The sequence below is a fragment of the Saccostrea echinata genome, unplaced genomic scaffold (genome assembly GCF_033153115.1).
Source record: "Saccostrea echinata isolate AGI-Se365-2 ecotype Australia unplaced genomic scaffold, CSIRO_AGI_Sech_v1 ptg000199l, whole genome shotgun sequence".
Classification (NCBI taxonomy): Eukaryota; Metazoa; Mollusca; class Bivalvia; order Ostreida; family Ostreidae; genus Saccostrea; species Saccostrea echinata.
This window is the reverse complement of record NW_026889948.1, coordinates 1-18467: the sequence shown is the minus strand read 5'-3', so window position 1 is coordinate 18467 and position 18467 is coordinate 1. Positions and strand designations below refer to the sequence as shown.

Genomic DNA, 18467 nt, shown 5'->3' with positions numbered 1-18467 from the left:
ATATTTAAAAATATTTGTATTAAAGGAAAAAATTGAAAGTTAGATCGCCATGTTAGATGATTTCCGCAGTTTCTAGTCTTAATTGGTCAATGAAATGGGTTTTTTTTTTCTTTTCTTATCTCTTTGTTGAGTGAGCATTCAAGTAATAAGTGAGAATTCAACATTTGTACGCAGGCCTATAAGGTTTGGATTCAACTGCCTATAACGAGAAAGAAAAAACGTACATATACGAATATACATGCGAGTCAATTTTTAAATTTATTGCTTTTGTTATTGACTTAATACATTTATTTATCATTAAATATATAACACTTTCTTTGATGTTTGATCTCTGTTCTGTGTTGAAAATTATTGAATTCGTGTGTTTCTATTATTTTCTAGCTATAATAATTGTTTACGTTTCAACTCGTTTGTAATTTAGGTATCTTTTCGAAAAGCTTATGTGGCCGTGAAAACGGCCGTTTGGTTTTGTGCTGCACACAACACAACTATAGGATCTTTTTACTTGGCGGCTTTCTGTGTCTTTTTGGGAAGGAGCACCGCTTGGATGTTGGGCAGGACACCACCCTGCGCGATGGTCACGCCGGACAGGAGTTTGTTCAATTCTTCGTCGTTGCGGATGGCCAGCTGCAGATGACGGGGAATGATTCTGGTCTTTTTGTTGTCGCGGGCAGCGTTGCCTGCCAACTCCAAGACTTCTGCGGCCAAGTACTCAAGAACGGCAGCCAAGTACACGGGAGCGCCTGCTCCCACTCTCTCGGCGTAGTTGCCCTTTCTCAGCAGACGGTGAATACGACCCACGGGGAACTGCAGTCCGGCGCGGGAAGAACGGCTCTTGGCCTTCCCCTTCACTTTGCCTCCTTTGCCACGTCCAGACATTCTTAACGGTTATGTTCTTTCGTGTACAGTCAACGAATAATCCAGCGACGCCCGCACGCACCAATTTAAACAACCAAGCGGATCCAACGGTGCAGCCAATTAACGCGTCGCTCTGTTGTGCCTTTAGGTGAAATCCGAACAAGTAATGTTTTCTCGGAGGTCCGTAACAAGCTTCTCCTCCTACTCGCATATAAATAGTAAATTTTACCATTTCACTTTATTCATCTCTTCAGTTTGACCTGTCAACTTGAGATCATGCCACCCAAAGTCGGATCCAAAGGCGCCAAGAAAGCAGTCACCAAGGCCAAGACACCGAGGAGCACAGACAAGAAAAGGAGGAAGAGGAGGAGGGAATCTTATGCCATTTACATCTACAAAGTCCTAAAGCAGGTGCACCCTGACACTGGTGTTTCCAGCAAGGCCATGAGCATAATGAACTCCTTCGTCAACGATATCTTTGAGAGAATCGCTGCCGAAGCCTCTCGTTTGGCCCACTACAACAAGCGATCTACAATCACAAGCAGAGAGGTCCAGACTGCTGTCCGTCTCCTTCTGCCCGGTGAACTGGCCAAGCACGCCGTATCTGAGGGCACCAAAGCCGTCACCAAGTACACCAGCAGCAAATAATCTCATTTTGCAAGTACACACACCAAACGGCCCTTTTAAGGGCCAACTAATTTTTTAGAAAAGATACCTTCATATTACATGCGTTATTGAGACACAAATAATATGTACGAGTGTTACAATGTGAATGCATGTGCTCGTAAAAGTGGCAAACGTATAAAAATCCCACATTGTTTACAACTGATTATAATAACAGAAGTAGGATAAATAAAGAAATACAAGTAGGTATTATTATATGAATGAGAGCCAAATTTTATTCACAAATAACTTGAATGTACAACCAAGCATATATCTGAAATAACTGTATCTTCAAATATAAATAAAATACAAGCATGCGAGGTCCATCTGATGTACACAAAATCCTGGTTCATTTGTCCTCTGTATACTGAATTAATTATCAGCGTACATTATATAATTGATAATAAAGTATCTCAATTCAGCTAATATCAATGAAACAGATAAATAAATTCAAGACCCCCCCCCCTCCCCTTTCTTTGACATTGACATATTGGAATTTTCAATCAGTAATTATACATCAATAAAAGTGCAATGACCAAAATGCGATAATTATACATTGACAATTAATTGTCTAACATTAGTCATAATTGTTAAACAAGAAAAAAAAGCATGTCACTCAGCGCCAGTTGGTACCTGTCATTGTCGGTAGATCGATCCCTCAAAATAATACTCAAGACAGCAGCATTATTATTTTAATATATGATTATAATAATAAAAAAAAATTAAATAATATATACTGTTTGTGTGTGTTTATTCAATATTTCTTGTCCAAACCTAAATTCAATACATATTTGTTGCTCTGTATATAGTTTTGAGGAAATATTACGACATAAAGGGTCTTACTCTGTTATTGTTGTGTATTTATTTTACCACTTACAACCATTCTGTATTCAACTTTGTACAGTGAATATCTGTATAACAAGTACTCAGTAAGTAAATGTCTGTCTTAACGATGTTTTAGAGGCATCTTTTCGAAAAATTTGGGTGGCCGTGATAACGGCCGTTTGTGTTTGTTTTAAACTTCTGTCTTGACTGTCAAACTGAATTCTTTAGCCTCCAAATCCGTACAGGGTGCGTCCTTGGCGTTTCAAGGCGTAGACCACGTCCATAGCTGTGACGGTCTTTCTCTTGGCATGCTCCGTGTAGGTTACAGCATCTCGGATCACGTTCTCCAAGAAAACCTTAAGAACTCCACGAGTTTCCTCGTAGATGAGACCGGAAATACGTTTGACACCACCACGGCGAGCAAGACGGCGTATGGCTGGCTTGGTGATACCCTGGATGTTGTCTCTCAAGACTTTTCTGTGTCGCTTAGCGCCTCCTTTTCCAAGACCTTTTCCTCCTTTGCCACGTCCAGACATGTTATAAGTTCAGTCAGTAGTACTGTTCTGATGAACTGATCATGCGTAATTGCCTAATTTATAGTCCAAATTGAGGACCCGTGAGAGCGCACGATGCTTTGAAAAGTTCGGAACGTTACCAAAGCGGTATTGTGACAAGCTTTACGATTGGTCAGCTTGGCATGATGGGAATGTTTACATTTCTTGCCCCACAGGAATTTTAACCACATTTAATTAATTTTGATTCTTTAATTTCTTCACATATAGGCAAGTTTATGTTCAATTTATTCACCTAAACCAAAATATTGGTACGTGGAGGTACATATATACATTTTATACAAACTGGTATACAAAACAACAACAAAAAAAAAAAAAAAAAAACATGACAGAAAATGAATAAAAATGATAAAGAGAGAGAGGGGAATTATATCAAGCAGGACAGACAGCATCATAATTTTTTAGGATAAACATACACGATTTTTTGTTTTGTTGTTGTTATTTTTTTTATTTCAGTATTTTTTGCTTTGAGTTTAACAAAATAAATACCGTTGTTGCCGAATGATAATTAAAACGTGGGTGGGTGGGTGGGGATTAAGTTATTCAAAGGAAAGGGGTGTGACAGATAACACCGAAATAATACAAAATGTAGAAGCTGAATGAAACTTTTGATTCTCATTCATTTATGATATCTAGTTATAGATGTGATCATTTATTTGATTTCCTCTTTTCTCAGTTAATTTTCAAAGGCAACTTTAAGCAGTGACCAAACCGGCTTTATAAATGAGCCTTTTTCATTTTATTACACGCCACGTTAGAACGAATATCGTTATATTTGACGTTGTTTAGAAATCAATAAAAATCATACTTTGAATATAAATGAAATACGGAATTGCAGTTCTGAAATGCATGTACTCGCATATGTGCATAGCTGTAGAACTAATGAGATAAAGTTGTAATACTGTTATTATTTTTTGCTTCGACACATTCCATCATATTCTATTTAAATAATTGTGCTATTTTCTAATTTATTTCGCAAAATTCTTGAATGTATTCTAGAGGGGCAGGTTGATGGACTTGTACAAAATATAGTTTCAAGATGTGTAGACAACTTCTACAACAAATTGATGATGACAATAGTACTATGAAATTGTCTAGCATTGTGCTCTTTCATAATTTATGTAATTATATATATGCAAGGCACAGATATATTCACTGAAGGATGTATTGTGTCTCAACATTTTTTTTTTTTTTTTTTTTTTTTTTTTTTTTCCAATTTGGGGGCATTGTTCGCTGAATTTGATAAAATTTATTAATTTCGGCCAAATAATTCAACATTATTTTCAGAGATGTTTCAACGTCTGAACAGAAGGCATCTTTTCGAAGAATGTAGGTGGCCGTGAAAACGGCCGTTTGCTTTAGGACTTGAAATACAGCTTAAAATTAAGCACGCTCTCCACGAATACGTCTGGCCAGCTGGATGTCTTTGGGCATGATGGTTACTCTCTTGGCGTGAATGGCGCACAGGTTGGTGTCCTCAAAGAGACCAACAAGGTAAGCTTCGCTTGCTTCCTGTAAAGCCATGACAGCTGAACTCTGGAAACGCAAGTCGGTCTTAAAATCCTGAGCGATTTCCCGGACCAAGCGCTGGAATGGCAGCTTCCTGATGAGAAGCTCAGTGCTCTTCTGGTATCTCCGAATTTCACGGAGGGCGACAGTTCCTGGCCTGTATCTATGCGGTTTCTTAACGCCACCCGTGGCTGGTGCGCTTTTACGAGCAGCTTTGGTAGCGAGCTGTTTTCTGGGGGCCTTGCCTCCTGTAGATTTTCGTGCCGTCTGCTTGGTACGTGCCATGCTATCTCCTCAGATTATTCAAACTCGAATGAATGAAGTGGCAGTGTTGCGCCGTGAACTTATATATCTTTGTAAGCTCAAGTTGAAAATCGCTGCGGTCTACCAGTCGGCTTAGTCGATTGGCTGGTGCCCGCAGTAACACTCGCTACGATTAGTCAGGTGAACGAGATGACCATTGGCTACGTCTGTAGGTAGTTTCAATCCACAGAATTGCCCCAAAAGAAAAAGAAAATCAAGTCGGTTTTTGACACATGATTTCACTGCAGATACATATAGTCAAATATTTTTTTTTTAAATATATATATGGTGAATAATGGGGATGAATGTAACGTCAATTGAATAGAAAATAGAATTATTTATTATATATATATACATATATTTTCAATTCGTTATTGAAGCAAAATGCATTTTCGAAAAATATATATTATATATTTCTTGTCATTATTTCCTCCTACCATTATCTGAACAAGCCCAGTAATATTACTAAGTATCATGATACTTGCAGATAATCAGAATGGTGCATATAGGATGAACAGGAATTACCCTGTTGCAAAAACAAGAACAAAACAAATAATACAAATAAATGAATAATTAATTAAATGAATGAATAATTAAATAAATGAATGAATGAATAAATGAAAAGAATAAATAAATGAAACGAATAAGAATGTATGTATCTGTCTTTCAATAGGTACGCATGAACTTTTATTCCATTCGTTCCACATTTGATTCCAAATAAAGTGGGGGGGAAAAAAAAGAAAAAAAAATATTAACAATAATAATAATAATAATAAATAAATAAATAAAATAAATTAATAAATAAAATTAAATAAAATAAAGAAAATTAATAATAATAATAAAACTTCAAAAAAAAGAAAAGAAAAAAAAATACTAGAATGATAACACTAATAATAATGGCCATATAGTTTGCGTAGGCGTTGTGATGTGGAAAAAGTAAAATTTTATTTACTTGAGGGAGGGTATGTAAACAAAATAAAAACTGACTTTTGTTTCTTCTTCTTCTCAGAAACAGCATGTTAATATTATCATGACTTTGTAATTTGCTTCCAGTCGAAGACAAATAAACTATGTGTAATAGGTAAGTGTACTTCTTGTTTATTCATTTTGTGTTTCCATTAGTACATGTATGTAATAGAGGCATCTTTTCTAAAAATGTTGGTAGCCCTGAAAAGGGCTTTTGTAATTGGTTTAAGACAATTGGCAGCCTACGCCTTGGTGGCTTTCTTTGGGGTTTTTGACTTCTTGGCTGTGGCTTTCTTGGGCGCTTTGGTTTTCGTAGGCTTTGGAGCTGCCTTGGCTTTCTTGGGAGACTTAGTAGCTGCTTTCTTCTTGGGAGACTCGGCCTTCTTGGGTGCTGCAGGTTTCTTAACAGCCTTTTTCTTTTCTGTTGGCTTTTTCTCCCCGGTTGTCTTCTTGGGTTTGGTCGTTTTCTTGGGCTTGGCAGCCTTAGGTTTGGTGACTTTTTTGGTCTTGGGTTTCTTCTCCGTCTTGGGCTTCTCTCCCAGCTTGAAGGAACCACTGGCACCTGTACCCTTGGCCTGTTTGAGAACTCCCTTCTTGACTCCGTTCTTGAGGGCCATCTTCAGATGGGTGTTGACACTAGAGGCGTCATTACCGACTTTGTAGTTGCCCATGATGTACTTGAGAATAGCTTGTCTCGAGGAACCTCCGCGCTCCTTCAGGGCAGCCACAGCAGCGCTGATCATCTCGATGTACTTGGGATGGGCGGGGACCGTCTTGGGTTTGGAAACCTTCTTCTTGGCGGGGGATTTTGCTGGTGCGGCGTCTGCCATAATTTTTTTGTCCTGTTTTCTACAACTGATGTGAACGACGTTATCGACGATAAGGAAATGAATGAAATCACCTCCGCCGATGGCCTTATTTGAGTGGCGGCGAGCGCGGACCTCCGTGAAAACTCCCCAATTGTCGACAGCGTAGAGGATTGAACTCGTCCAACTTTGTGTTTCAATACCTGTAATTTTTCCGATATTGTCCTCCCAATTTTACTTAATTTTCTCAAATATGTCACTGTGCGTTTTCTTGAAATATTTTCCTACATAACTGTTTCCGTTTAAGGTTCTTAATCTGTCATTTTAAAGGAGGAATTGTCTGTTGATTCTGAAAATGCGCTGTTCCCTGGAGCCCAGAAGCGACTAATTTTGATTAAAACACGAAAACAAGAGGAATAGAACACGAGTAAGGGATTGAAGTACTTACTACATTGCTATGCGATAAAACATACATGTACAATGTACATTTCTTTCAATTGTCTTATATGTTACTTAAAATCCGAATGAAAATGCAAACATTCGGCACAAACACGCGCACAATGGATAGTGATGTGTGCCTTGCATTTCATATGAAATGGAGAGAAAAAAAACAAAACAAAAACAAAACAACAAAAAAAAAAACAAACAAACAAACAAACAAAAGGGTCATATGAAGAGAAATCACGGAATCTCACAAATTGTTGAATGTTCAAATATATATCTAATATACTTTCTAGATCAGTGGATGTTCACCCCCTTAAAGGGACAACATATAATTTCTTTTCGAATATTTAAATACATGACACCTACTTTATAATTATAACACCGAGGACACCGGGAAGATCCAGACCGTACGTAACGTACCACATTCGGTGGTACAACGTCTGAATTTCTCAGTATAATTATATCATAAGAATATACATAACTGACATCCTTGTAAATTACATGAAAAAAAAAAAAATCACATAAAAAGGGCGTGTATTTAATAATTGTAGAACACTCACTTAATTAGTAGTTATACATAAGAGAGAGACAGAGAGAGACGAACAAGGCGAATCATGGGAGTAGCTTATTCATTGATATTAATTTGTTTCTTGTAATTTACACACACAAATAATTGAGTACATGTAAATAAACAGAATGTGGTCAAAAGCCAATGTATTTAAAATCTATATCTTTCAAGTTGAACAAGACAACCAGTATATAATACAAGACAATACAATACATTGATACAAGCATCAAATTGGTTGCACACTTTCCACGTGCAGATCATGATTCCCTGCATCTATATGTCACGTGACGATGCAGATGTGCTGCACGGCGCAGTGATGGACATCGCAATAAATGTAAAGTGTTAAAAAAAATGTCGTTTAGTCATTCGCATCGGTAGTCTATTCGAAAGAAAATTTACTACCAGTGTTTAATTGTGTTAGTACTGTAAGTATCCGGAAACTGGCATCGAGTTGCTTTTATTCACTCTTATTATGGGAAGCACACTTTTTTGAATAAGAACATTCAAGACATAATATAAACCACATCTTCTTATTCTTATGAGATTCTTATATTCATCACTTTTATCTATTTTATCAATTAGGAATTTTGTCTAAATAATCATCATATAAAACAATAGCGAGGGGGAAAAAAAAAAGAAGAAGAAACATTAAGGATTTAACTGGAGTTACAGATCTTTTGAATATGTTAATAAAATAATGATCATATTTAAAAATATTTGTATTAAAGGAAAAAATTGAAAGTTAGATCGCCATGTTAGATGATTTCCGCAGTTTCTAGTCTTAATTGGTCAATGAAATGGGTTTTTTTTTTCTTTTCTTATCTCTTTGTTGAGTGAGCATTCAAGTAATAAGTGAGAATTCAACATTTGTACGCAGGCCTATAAGGTTTGGATTCAACTGCCTATAACGAGAAAGAAAAAACGTACATATACGAATATACATGCGAGTCAATTTTTAAATTTATTGCTTTTGTTATTGACTTAATACATTTATTTATCATTAAATATATAACACTTTCTTTGATGTTTGATCTCTGTTCTGTGTTGAAAATTATTGAATTCGTGTGTTTCTATTATTTTCTAGCTATAATAATTGTTTACGTTTCAACTCGTTTGTAATGTAGGTATCTTTTCGAAAAGCTTATGTGGCCGTGAAAACGGCCGTTTGGTTTTGTGCTGCACACAACACAACTATAGGATCTTTTTACTTGGCGGCTTTCTGTGTCTTTTTGGGAAGGAGCACCGCTTGGATGTTGGGCAGGACACCACCCTGCGCGATGGTCACGCCGGACAGGAGTTTGTTCAATTCTTCGTCGTTGCGGATGGCCAGCTGCAGATGACGGGGAATGATTCTGGTCTTTTTGTTGTCGCGGGCAGCGTTGCCTGCCAACTCCAAGACTTCTGCGGCCAAGTACTCAAGAACGGCAGCCAAGTACACGGGAGCGCCTGCTCCCACTCTCTCGGCGTAGTTGCCCTTTCTCAGCAGACGGTGAATACGACCCACGGGGAACTGCAGTCCGGCGCGGGAAGAACGGCTCTTGGCCTTCCCCTTCACTTTGCCTCCTTTGCCACGTCCAGACATTCTTAACGGTTATGTTCTTTCGTGTACAGTCAACGAATAATCCAGCGACGCCCGCACGCACCAATTTAAACAACCAAGCGGATCCAACGGTGCAGCCAATTAACGCGTCGCTCTGTTGTGCCTTTAGGTGAAATCCGAACAAGTAATGTTTTCTCGGAGGTCCGTAACAAGCTTCTCCTCCTACTCGCATATAAATAGTAAATTTTACCATTTCACTTTATTCATCTCTTCAGTTTGACCTGTCAACTTGAGATCATGCCACCCAAAGTCGGATCCAAAGGCGCCAAGAAAGCAGTCACCAAGGCCAAGACACCGAGGAGCACAGACAAGAAAAGGAGGAAGAGGAGGAGGGAATCTTATGCCATTTACATCTACAAAGTCCTAAAGCAGGTGCACCCTGACACTGGTGTTTCCAGCAAGGCCATGAGCATAATGAACTCCTTCGTCAACGATATCTTTGAGAGAATCGCTGCCGAAGCCTCTCGTTTGGCCCACTACAACAAGCGATCTACAATCACAAGCAGAGAGGTCCAGACTGCTGTCCGTCTCCTTCTGCCCGGTGAACTGGCCAAGCACGCCGTATCTGAGGGCACCAAAGCCGTCACCAAGTACACCAGCAGCAAATAATCTCATTTTGCAAGTACACACACCAAACGGCCCTTTTAAGGGCCAACTAATTTTTTAGAAAAGATACCTTCATATTACATGCGTTATTGAGACACAAATAATATGTACGAGTGTTACAATGTGAATGCATGTGCTCGTAAAAGTGGCAAACGTATAAAAATCCCACATTGTTTACAACTGATTATAATAACAGAAGTAGGATAAATAAAGAAATACAAGTAGGTATTATTATATGAATGAGAGCCAAATTTTATTCACAAATAACTTGAATGTACAACCAAGCATATATCTGAAATAACTGTATCTTCAAATATAAATAAAATACAAGCATGCGAGGTCCATCTGATGTACACAAAATCCTGGTTCATTTGTCCTCTGTATACTGAATTAATTATCAGCGTACATTATATAATTGATAATAAAGTATCTCAATTCAGCTAATATCAATGAAACAGATAAATAAATTCAAGACCCCCCCCCCTCCCCTTTCTTTGACATTGACATATTGGAATTTTCAATCAGTAATTATACATCAATAAAAGTGCAATGACCAAAATGCGATAATTATACATTGACAATTAATTGTCTAACATTAGTCATAATTGTTAAACAAGAAAAAAAAGCATGTCACTCAGCGCCAGTTGGTACCTGTCATTGTCGGTAGATCGATCCCTCAAAATAATACTCAAGACAGCAGCATTATTATTTTAATATATGATTATAATAATAAAAAAAAATTAAATAATATATACTGTTTGTGTGTGTTTATTCAATATTTCTTGTCCAAACCTAAATTCAATACATATTTGTTGCTCTGTATATAGTTTTGAGGAAATATTACGACATAAAGGGTCTTACTCTGTTATTGTTGTGTATTTATTTTACCACTTACAACCATTCTGTATTCAACTTTGTACAGTGAATATCTGTATAACAAGTACTCAGTAAGTAAATGTCTGTCTTAACGATGTTTTAGAGGCATCTTTTCGAAAAATTTGGGTGGCCGTGATAACGGCCGTTTGTGTTTGTTTTAAACTTCTGTCTTGACTGTCAAACTGAATTCTTTAGCCTCCAAATCCGTACAGGGTGCGTCCTTGGCGTTTCAAGGCGTAGACCACGTCCATAGCTGTGACGGTCTTTCTCTTGGCATGCTCCGTGTAGGTTACAGCATCTCGGATCACGTTCTCCAAGAAAACCTTAAGAACTCCACGAGTTTCCTCGTAGATGAGACCGGAAATACGTTTGACACCACCACGGCGAGCAAGACGGCGTATGGCTGGCTTGGTGATACCCTGGATGTTGTCTCTCAAGACTTTTCTGTGTCGCTTAGCGCCTCCTTTTCCAAGACCTTTTCCTCCTTTGCCACGTCCAGACATGTTATAAGTTCAGTCAGTAGTACTGTTCTGATGAACTGATCATGCGTAATTGCCTAATTTATAGTCCAAATTGAGGACCCGTGAGAGCGCACGATGCTTTGAAAAGTTCGGAACGTTACCAAAGCGGTATTGTGACAAGCTTTACGATTGGTCAGCTTGGCATGATGGGAATGTTTACATTTCTTGCCCCACAGGAATTTTAACCACATTTAATTAATTTTGATTCTTTAATTTCTTCACATATAGGCAAGTTTATGTTCAATTTATTCACCTAAACCAAAATATTGGTACGTGGAGGTACATATATACATTTTATACAAACTGGTATACAAAACAACAACAAAAAAAAAAAAAAAAAAACATGACAGAAAATGAATAAAAATGATAAAGAGAGAGAGGGGAATTATATCAAGCAGGACAGACAGCATCATAATTTTTTAGGATAAACATACACAATTTTTTGTTTTGTTGTTGTTATTTTTTTTATTTCAGTATTTTTTGCTTTGAGTTTAACAAAATAAATACCGTTGTTGCCGAATGATAATTAAAACGTGGGTGGGTGGGTGGGGATTAAGTTATTCAAAGGAAAGGGGTGTGACAGATAACACCGAAATAATACAAAATGTAGAAGCTGAATGAAACTTTTGATTCTCATTCATTTATGATATCTAGTTATAGATGTGATCATTTATTTGATTTCCTCTTTTCTCAGTTAATTTTCAAAGGCAACTTTAAGCAGTGACCAAACCGGCTTTATAAATGAGCCTTTTTCATTTTATTACACGCCACGTTAGAACGAATATCGTTATATTTGACGTTGTTTAGAAATCAATAAAAATCATACTTTGAATATAAATGAAATACGGAATTGCAGTTCTGAAATGCATGTACTCGCATATGTGCATAGCTGTAGAACTAATGAGATAAAGTTGTAATACTGTTATTATTTTTTGCTTCGACACATTCCATCATATTCTATTTAAATAATTGTGCTATTTTCTAATTTATTTCGCAAAATTCTTGAATGTATTCTAGAGGGGCAGGTTGATGGACTTGTACAAAATATAGTTTCAAGATGTGTAGACAACTTCTACAACAAATTGATGATGACAATAGTACTATGAAATTGTCTAGCATTGTGCTCTTTCATAATTTATGTAATTATATATATGCAAGGCACAGATATATTCACTGAAGGATGTATTGTGTCTCAACATTTTTTTTTTTTTTTTTTTTTTTTTTTTTCCAATTTGGGGGCATTGTTCGCTGAATTTGATAAAATTTATTAATTTCGGCCAAATAATTCAACATTATTTTCAGAGATGTTTCAACGTCTGAACAGAAGGCATCTTTTCGAAGAATGTAGGTGGCCGTGAAAACGGCCGTTTGCTTTAGGACTTGAAATACAGCTTAAAATTAAGCACGCTCTCCACGAATACGTCTGGCCAGCTGGATGTCTTTGGGCATGATGGTTACTCTCTTGGCGTGAATGGCGCACAGGTTGGTGTCCTCAAAGAGACCAACAAGGTAAGCTTCGCTTGCTTCCTGTAAAGCCATGACAGCTGAACTCTGGAAACGCAAGTCGGTCTTAAAATCCTGAGCGATTTCCCGGACCAAGCGCTGGAATGGCAGCTTCCTGATGAGAAGCTCAGTGCTCTTCTGGTATCTCCGAATTTCACGGAGGGCGACAGTTCCTGGCCTGTATCTATGCGGTTTCTTAACGCCACCCGTGGCTGGTGCGCTTTTACGAGCAGCTTTGGTAGCGAGCTGTTTTCTGGGGGCCTTGCCTCCTGTAGATTTTCGTGCCGTCTGCTTGGTACGTGCCATGCTATCTCCTCAGATTATTCAAACTCGAATGAATGAAGTGGCAGTGTTGCGCCGTGAACTTATATATCTTTGTAAGCTCAAGTTGAAAATCGCTGCGGTCTACCAGTCGGCTTAGTCGATTGGCTGGTGCCCGCAGTAACACTCGCTACGATTAGTCAGGTGAACGAGATGACCATTGGCTACGTCTGTAGGTAGTTTCAATCCACAGAATTGCCCCAAAAGAAAAAGAAAATCAAGTCGGTTTTTGACACATGATTTCACTGCAGATACATATAGTCAAATATTTTTTTTTTAAATATATATATGGTGAATAATGGGGATGAATGTAACGTCAATTGAATAGAAAATAGAATTATTTATTATATATATATACATATATTTTCAATTCGTTATTGAAGCAAAATGCATTTTCGAAAAATATATATTATATATTTCTTGTCATTATTTCCTCCTACCATTATCTGAACAAGCCCAGTAATATTACTAAGTATCATGATACTTGCAGATAATCAGAATGGTGCATATAGGATGAACAGGAATTACCCTGTTGCAAAAACAAGAACAAAACAAATAATACAAATAAATGAATAATTAATTAAATGAATGAATAATTAAATAAATGAATGAATGAATAAATGAAAAGAATAAATAAATGAAACGAATAAGAATGTATGTATCTGTCTTTCAATAGGTACGCATGAACTTTTATTCCATTCGTTCCACATTTGATTCCAAATAAAGTGGGGGGGGAAAAAAAAGAAAAAAAAATATTAACAATAATAATAATAATAATAAATAAATAAATAAAATAAATTAATAAATAAAATTAAATAAAATAAAGAAAATTAATAATAATAATAAAACTTCAAAAAAAAGAAAAGAAAAAAAAATACTAGAATGATAACACTAATAATAATGGCCATATAGTTTGCGTAGGCGTTGTGATGTGGAAAAAGTAAAATTTTATTTACTTGAGGGAGGGTATGTAAACAAAATAAAAACTGACTTTTGTTTCTTCTTCTTCTCAGAAACAGCATGTTAATATTATCATGACTTTGTAATTTGCTTCCAGTCGAAGACAAATAAACTATGTGTAATAGGTAAGTGTACTTCTTGTTTATTCATTTTGTGTTTCCATTAGTACATGTATGTAATAGAGGCATCTTTTCTAAAAATGTTGGTAGCCCTGAAAAGGGCTTTTGTAATTGGTTTAAGACAATTGGCAGCCTACGCCTTGGTGGCTTTCTTTGGGGTTTTTGACTTCTTGGCTGTGGCTTTCTTGGGCGCTTTGGTTTTCGTAGGCTTTGGAGCTGCCTTGGCTTTCTTGGGAGACTTAGTAGCTGCTTTCTTCTTGGGAGACTCGGCCTTCTTGGGTGCTGCAGGTTTCTTAACAGCCTTTTTCTTTTCTGTTGGCTTTTTCTCCCCGGTTGTCTTCTTGGGTTTGGTCGTTTTCTTGGGCTTGGCAGCCTTAGGTTTGGTGACTTTTTTGGTCTTGGGTTTCTTCTCCGTCTTGGGCTTCTCTCCCAGCTTGAAGGAACCACTGGCACCTGTACCCTTGGCCTGTTTGAGAACTCCCTTCTTGACTCCGTTCTTGAGGGCCATCTTCAGATGGGTGTTGACACTAGAGGCGTCATTACCGACTTTGTAGTTGCCCATGATGTACTTGAGAATAGCTTGTCTCGAGGAACCTCCGCGCTCCTTCAGGGCAGCCACAGCAGCGCTGATCATCTCGATGTACTTGGGATGGGCGGGGACCGTCTTGGGTTTGGAAACCTTCTTCTTGGCGGGGGATTTTGCTGGTGCGGCGTCTGCCATAATTTTTTTGTCCTGTTTTCTACAACTGATGTGAACGACGTTATCGACGATAAGGAAATGAATGAAATCACCTCCGCCGATGGCCTTATTTGAGTGGCGGCGAGCGCGGACCTCCGTGAAAACTCCCCAATTGTCGACAGCGTAGAGGATTGAACTCGTCCAACTTTGTGTTTCAATACCTGTAATTTTTCCGATATTGTCCTCCCAATTTTACTTAATTTTCTCAAATATGTCACTGTGCGTTTTCTTGAAATATTTTCCTACATAACTGTTTCCGTTTAAGGTTCTTAATCTGTCATTTTAAAGGAGGAATTGTCTGTTGATTCTGAAAATGCGCTGTTCCCTGGAGCCCAGAAGCGACTAATTTTGATTAAAACACGAAAACAAGAGGAATAGAACACGAGTAAGGGATTGAAGTACTTACTACATTGCTATGCGATAAAACATACATGTACATTTCTTTCAATTGTCTTATATGTTACTTAAAATCCGAATGAAAATGCAAACATTCGGCACAAACACGCGCACAATGGATAGTGATGTGTGCCTTGCATTTCATATGAAATGGAGAGAAAAAAAACAAAACAAAAACAAAACAACAAAAAAAAAAAACAAACAAACAAACAAACAAAAGGGTCATATGAAGAGAAATCACGGAATCTCACAAATTGTTGAATGTTCAAATATATATCTAATATACTTTCTAGATCAGTGGATGTTCACCCCCTTAAAGGGACAACATATAATTTCTTTTCGAATATTTAAATACATGACACCTACTTTATAATTATAACACCGAGGACACCGGGAAGATCCAGACCGTACGTAACGTACCACATTCGGTGGTACAACGTCTGAATTTCTCAGTATAATTATATCATAAGAATATACATAACTGACATCCTTGTAAATTACATGAAAAAAAAAAAAAATCACATAAAAAGGGCGTGTATTTAATAATTGTAGAACACTCACTTAATTAGTAGTTATACATAAGAGAGAGACAGAGAGAGACGAACAAGGCGAATCATGGGAGTAGCTTATTCATTGATATTAATTTGTTTCTTGTAATTTACACACACAAATAATTGAGTACATGTAAATAAACAGAATGTGGTCAAAAGCCAATGTATTTAAAATCTATATCTTTCAAGTTGAACAAGACAACCAGTATATAATACAAGACAATACAATACATTGATACAAGCATCAAATTGGTTGCACACTTTCCACGTGCAGATCATGATTCCCTGCATCTATATGTCACGTGACGATGCAGATGTGCTGCACGGCGCAGTGATGGACATCGCAATAAATGTAAAGTGTTAAAAAAAATGTCGTTTAGTCATTCGCATCGGTAGTCTATTCGAAAGAAAATTTACTACCAGTGTTTAATTGTGTTAGTACTGTAAGTATCCGGAAACTGGCATCGAGTTGCTTTTATTCACTCTTATTATGGGAAGCACACTTTTTTGAATAAGAACATTCAAGACATAATATAAACCACATCTTCTTATTCTTATGAGATTCTTATATTCATCACTTTTATCTATTTTATCAATTAGGAATTTTGTCTAAATAATCATCATATAAAACAATAGCGAGGGGGAAAAAAAAAAGAAGAAGAAACATTAAGGATTTAACTGGAGTTACAGATCTTTTGAATATGTTAATAAAATAATGATCATATTTAAAAATATTTGTATTAAAGGAAAAAATTGAAAGTTAGATCGCCATGTTAGATGATTTCCGCAGTTTCTAGTCTTAATTGGTCAATGAAATGGGTTTTTTTTTTCTTTTCTTATCTCTTTGTTGAGTGAGCATTCAAGTAATAAGTGAGAATTCAACATTTGTACGCAGGCCTATAAGGTTTGGATTCAACTGCCTATAACGAGAAAGAAAAAACGTACATATACGAATATACATGCGAGTCAATTTTTAAATTTATTGCTTTTGTTATTGACTTAATACATTTATTTATCATTAAATATATAACACTTTCTTTGATGTTTGATCTCTGTTCTGTGTTGAAAATTATTGAATTCGTGTGTTTCTATTATTTTCTAGCTATAATAATTGTTTACGTTTCAACTCGTTTGTAATGTAGGTATCTTTTCGAAAAGCTTATGTGGCCGTGAAAACGGCCGTTTGGTTTTGTGCTGCACACAACACAACTATAGGATCTTTTTACTTGGCGGCTTTCTGTGTCTTTTTGGGAAGGAGCACCGCTTGGATGTTGGGCAGGACACCACCCTGCGCGATGGTCACGCCGGACAGGAGTTTGTTCAATTCTTCGTCGTTGCGGATGGCCAGCTGCAGATGACGGGGAATGATTCTGGTCTTTTTGTTGTCGCGGGCAGCGTTGCCTGCCAACTCCAAGACTTCTGCGGCCAAGTACTCAAGAACGGCAGCCAAGTACACGGGAGCGCCTGCTCCCACTCTCTCGGCGTAGTTGCCCTTTCTCAGCAGACGGTGAATACGACCCACGGGGAACTGCAGTCCGGCGCGGGAAGAACGGCTCTTGGCCTTCCCCTTCACTTTGCCTCCTTTGCCACGTCCAGACATTCTTAACGGTTATGTTCTTTCGTGTACAGTCAACGAATAATCCAGCGACGCCCGCACGCACCAATTTAAACAACCAAGCGGATCCAACGGTGCAGCCAATTAACGCGTCGCTCTGTTGTGCCTTTAGGTGAAATCCGAACAAGTAATGTTTTCTCGGAGGTCCGTAACAAGCTTCTCCTCCTACTCGCATATAAATAGTAAATTTTACCATTTCACTTTATTCATCTCTTCAGTTTGACCTGTCAACTTGAGATCATGCCACCCAAAGTCGGATCCAAAGGCGCCAAGAAAGCAGTCACCAAGGCCAAGACACCGAGGAGCACAGACAAGAAAAGGAGGAAGAGGAGGAGGGAATCTTATGCCATTTACATCTACAAAGTCCTAAAGCAGGTGCACCCTGACACTGGTGTTTCCAGCAAGGCCATGAGCATAATGAACTCCTTCGTCAACGATATCTTTGAGAGAATCGCTGCCGAAGCCTCTCGTTTGGCCCACTACAACAAGCGATCTACAATCACAAGCAGAGAGGTCCAGACTGCTGTCCGTCTCCTTCTGCCCGGTGAACTGGCCAAGCACGCCGTATCTGAGGGCACCAAAGCCGTCACCAAGTACACCAGCAGCAAATAATCTCATTTTGCAAGTACACACACCAAACGGCCCTTTTAAGGGCCAACTAATTTTTTAGAAAAGATACCTTCATATTACATGCGTTATTGAGACACAAATAATATGTACGAGTGTTACAATGTGAATGCATGTGCTCGTAAAAGTGGCAAACGTATAAAAATCCCACATTGTTTACAACTGATTATAATAACAGAAGTAGGATAAATAAAGAAATACAAGTAGGTATTATTATATGAATGAGAGCCAAATTTTATTCACAAATAACTTGAATGTACAACCAAGCATATATCTGAAATAACTGTATCTTCAAATATAAATAAAATACAAGCATGCGAGGTCCATCTGATGTACACAAAATCCTGGTTCATTTGTCCTCTGTATACTGAATTAATTATCAGCGTACATTATATAATTGATAATAAAGTATCTCAATTCAGCTAATATCAATGAAACAGATAAATAAATTCAAGACCCCCCCCCCCTCCCCTTTCTTTGACATTGACATATTGGAATTTTCAATCAGTAATTATACAT

General features: G+C 37.5%; 9 protein-coding genes across 9 annotated transcripts; 2 read left to right on the top strand and 7 right to left on the bottom strand.

The window, feature by feature from the left end:
* Positions 1–4301: 4301 nt before the first annotated feature.
* On the bottom strand, positions 4302–4712 carry LOC133177657 (histone H3). The gene has a single exon (XM_061312600.1). The coding sequence runs from the start codon at positions 4710–4712 to the stop codon at positions 4302–4304; it is 411 nt and encodes a 136-aa protein (XP_061168584.1).
* A 1226-nt stretch (positions 4713–5938) lies between these two features.
* Positions 5939–6526, bottom strand: LOC133177656 (histone H1-delta-like). Its single transcript, XM_061312599.1, has one exon. The coding sequence runs from the start codon at positions 6524–6526 to the stop codon at positions 5939–5941; it is 588 nt and encodes a 195-aa protein (XP_061168583.1).
* A 2192-nt stretch (positions 6527–8718) lies between these two features.
* LOC133177651 (histone H2A) lies at positions 8719–9096 on the bottom strand. The gene has a single exon (XM_061312592.1). The coding sequence runs from the start codon at positions 9094–9096 to the stop codon at positions 8719–8721; it is 378 nt and encodes a 125-aa protein (XP_061168576.1).
* Positions 9097–9351: 255 nt separating this feature from the next.
* LOC133177652 (histone H2B-like) lies at positions 9352–9723 on the top strand. The gene has a single exon (XM_061312593.1). It carries the CDS (start codon positions 9352–9354, stop codon positions 9721–9723), a length of 372 nt encoding a protein of 123 aa, XP_061168577.1.
* Positions 9724–10787: 1064 nt separating this feature from the next.
* LOC133177653 (histone H4) lies at positions 10788–11099 on the bottom strand. Its single transcript, XM_061312594.1, has one exon. The coding sequence runs from the start codon at positions 11097–11099 to the stop codon at positions 10788–10790; it is 312 nt and encodes a 103-aa protein (XP_061168578.1).
* Positions 11100–12515: 1416 nt separating this feature from the next.
* LOC133177662 (histone H3-like) lies at positions 12516–13102 on the bottom strand. The gene is made up of 2 exons (XM_061312605.1): positions 13092–13102; positions 12516–12927 (listed from the first exon to the last, which is right to left on the bottom strand). Exons 1-2 carry the CDS (start codon positions 13100–13102, stop codon positions 12516–12518), a joined length of 423 nt encoding a protein of 140 aa, XP_061168589.1.
* A 1051-nt stretch (positions 13103–14153) lies between these two features.
* LOC133177655 (histone H1-delta-like) lies at positions 14154–14741 on the bottom strand. Its single transcript, XM_061312596.1, has one exon. It carries the CDS (start codon positions 14739–14741, stop codon positions 14154–14156), a length of 588 nt encoding a protein of 195 aa, XP_061168580.1.
* A 2187-nt stretch (positions 14742–16928) lies between these two features.
* Positions 16929–17306, bottom strand: LOC133177661 (histone H2A). Its single transcript, XM_061312604.1, has one exon. The coding sequence runs from the start codon at positions 17304–17306 to the stop codon at positions 16929–16931; it is 378 nt and encodes a 125-aa protein (XP_061168588.1).
* A 255-nt stretch (positions 17307–17561) lies between these two features.
* Positions 17562–17933, top strand: LOC133177654 (histone H2B-like). Its single transcript, XM_061312595.1, has one exon. It carries the CDS (start codon positions 17562–17564, stop codon positions 17931–17933), a length of 372 nt encoding a protein of 123 aa, XP_061168579.1.
* The last annotated feature ends 534 nt before the right edge of the window (positions 17934–18467 follow it).

Bases quoted from the DNA above. Each gene is read 5' to 3' on its own strand.
- LOC133177657 (XM_061312600.1), bottom strand. From the start codon at position 4,712: ATGGCACGTACCAAGCAGACGGCACGAAAATCTACAGGAGGCAAGGCC.
- LOC133177656 (XM_061312599.1), bottom strand. From the start codon at position 6,526: ATGGCAGACGCCGCACCAGCAAAATCCCCCGCCAAGAAGAAGGTTTCC.
- LOC133177651 (XM_061312592.1), bottom strand. From the start codon at position 9,096: ATGTCTGGACGTGGCAAAGGAGGCAAAGTGAAGGGGAAGGCCAAGAGC.
- LOC133177652 (XM_061312593.1), top strand. From the start codon at position 9,352: ATGCCACCCAAAGTCGGATCCAAAGGCGCCAAGAAAGCAGTCACCAAG.
- LOC133177653 (XM_061312594.1), bottom strand. From the start codon at position 11,099: ATGTCTGGACGTGGCAAAGGAGGAAAAGGTCTTGGAAAAGGAGGCGCT.
- LOC133177655 (XM_061312596.1), bottom strand. From the start codon at position 14,741: ATGGCAGACGCCGCACCAGCAAAATCCCCCGCCAAGAAGAAGGTTTCC.
- LOC133177661 (XM_061312604.1), bottom strand. From the start codon at position 17,306: ATGTCTGGACGTGGCAAAGGAGGCAAAGTGAAGGGGAAGGCCAAGAGC.
- LOC133177654 (XM_061312595.1), top strand. From the start codon at position 17,562: ATGCCACCCAAAGTCGGATCCAAAGGCGCCAAGAAAGCAGTCACCAAG.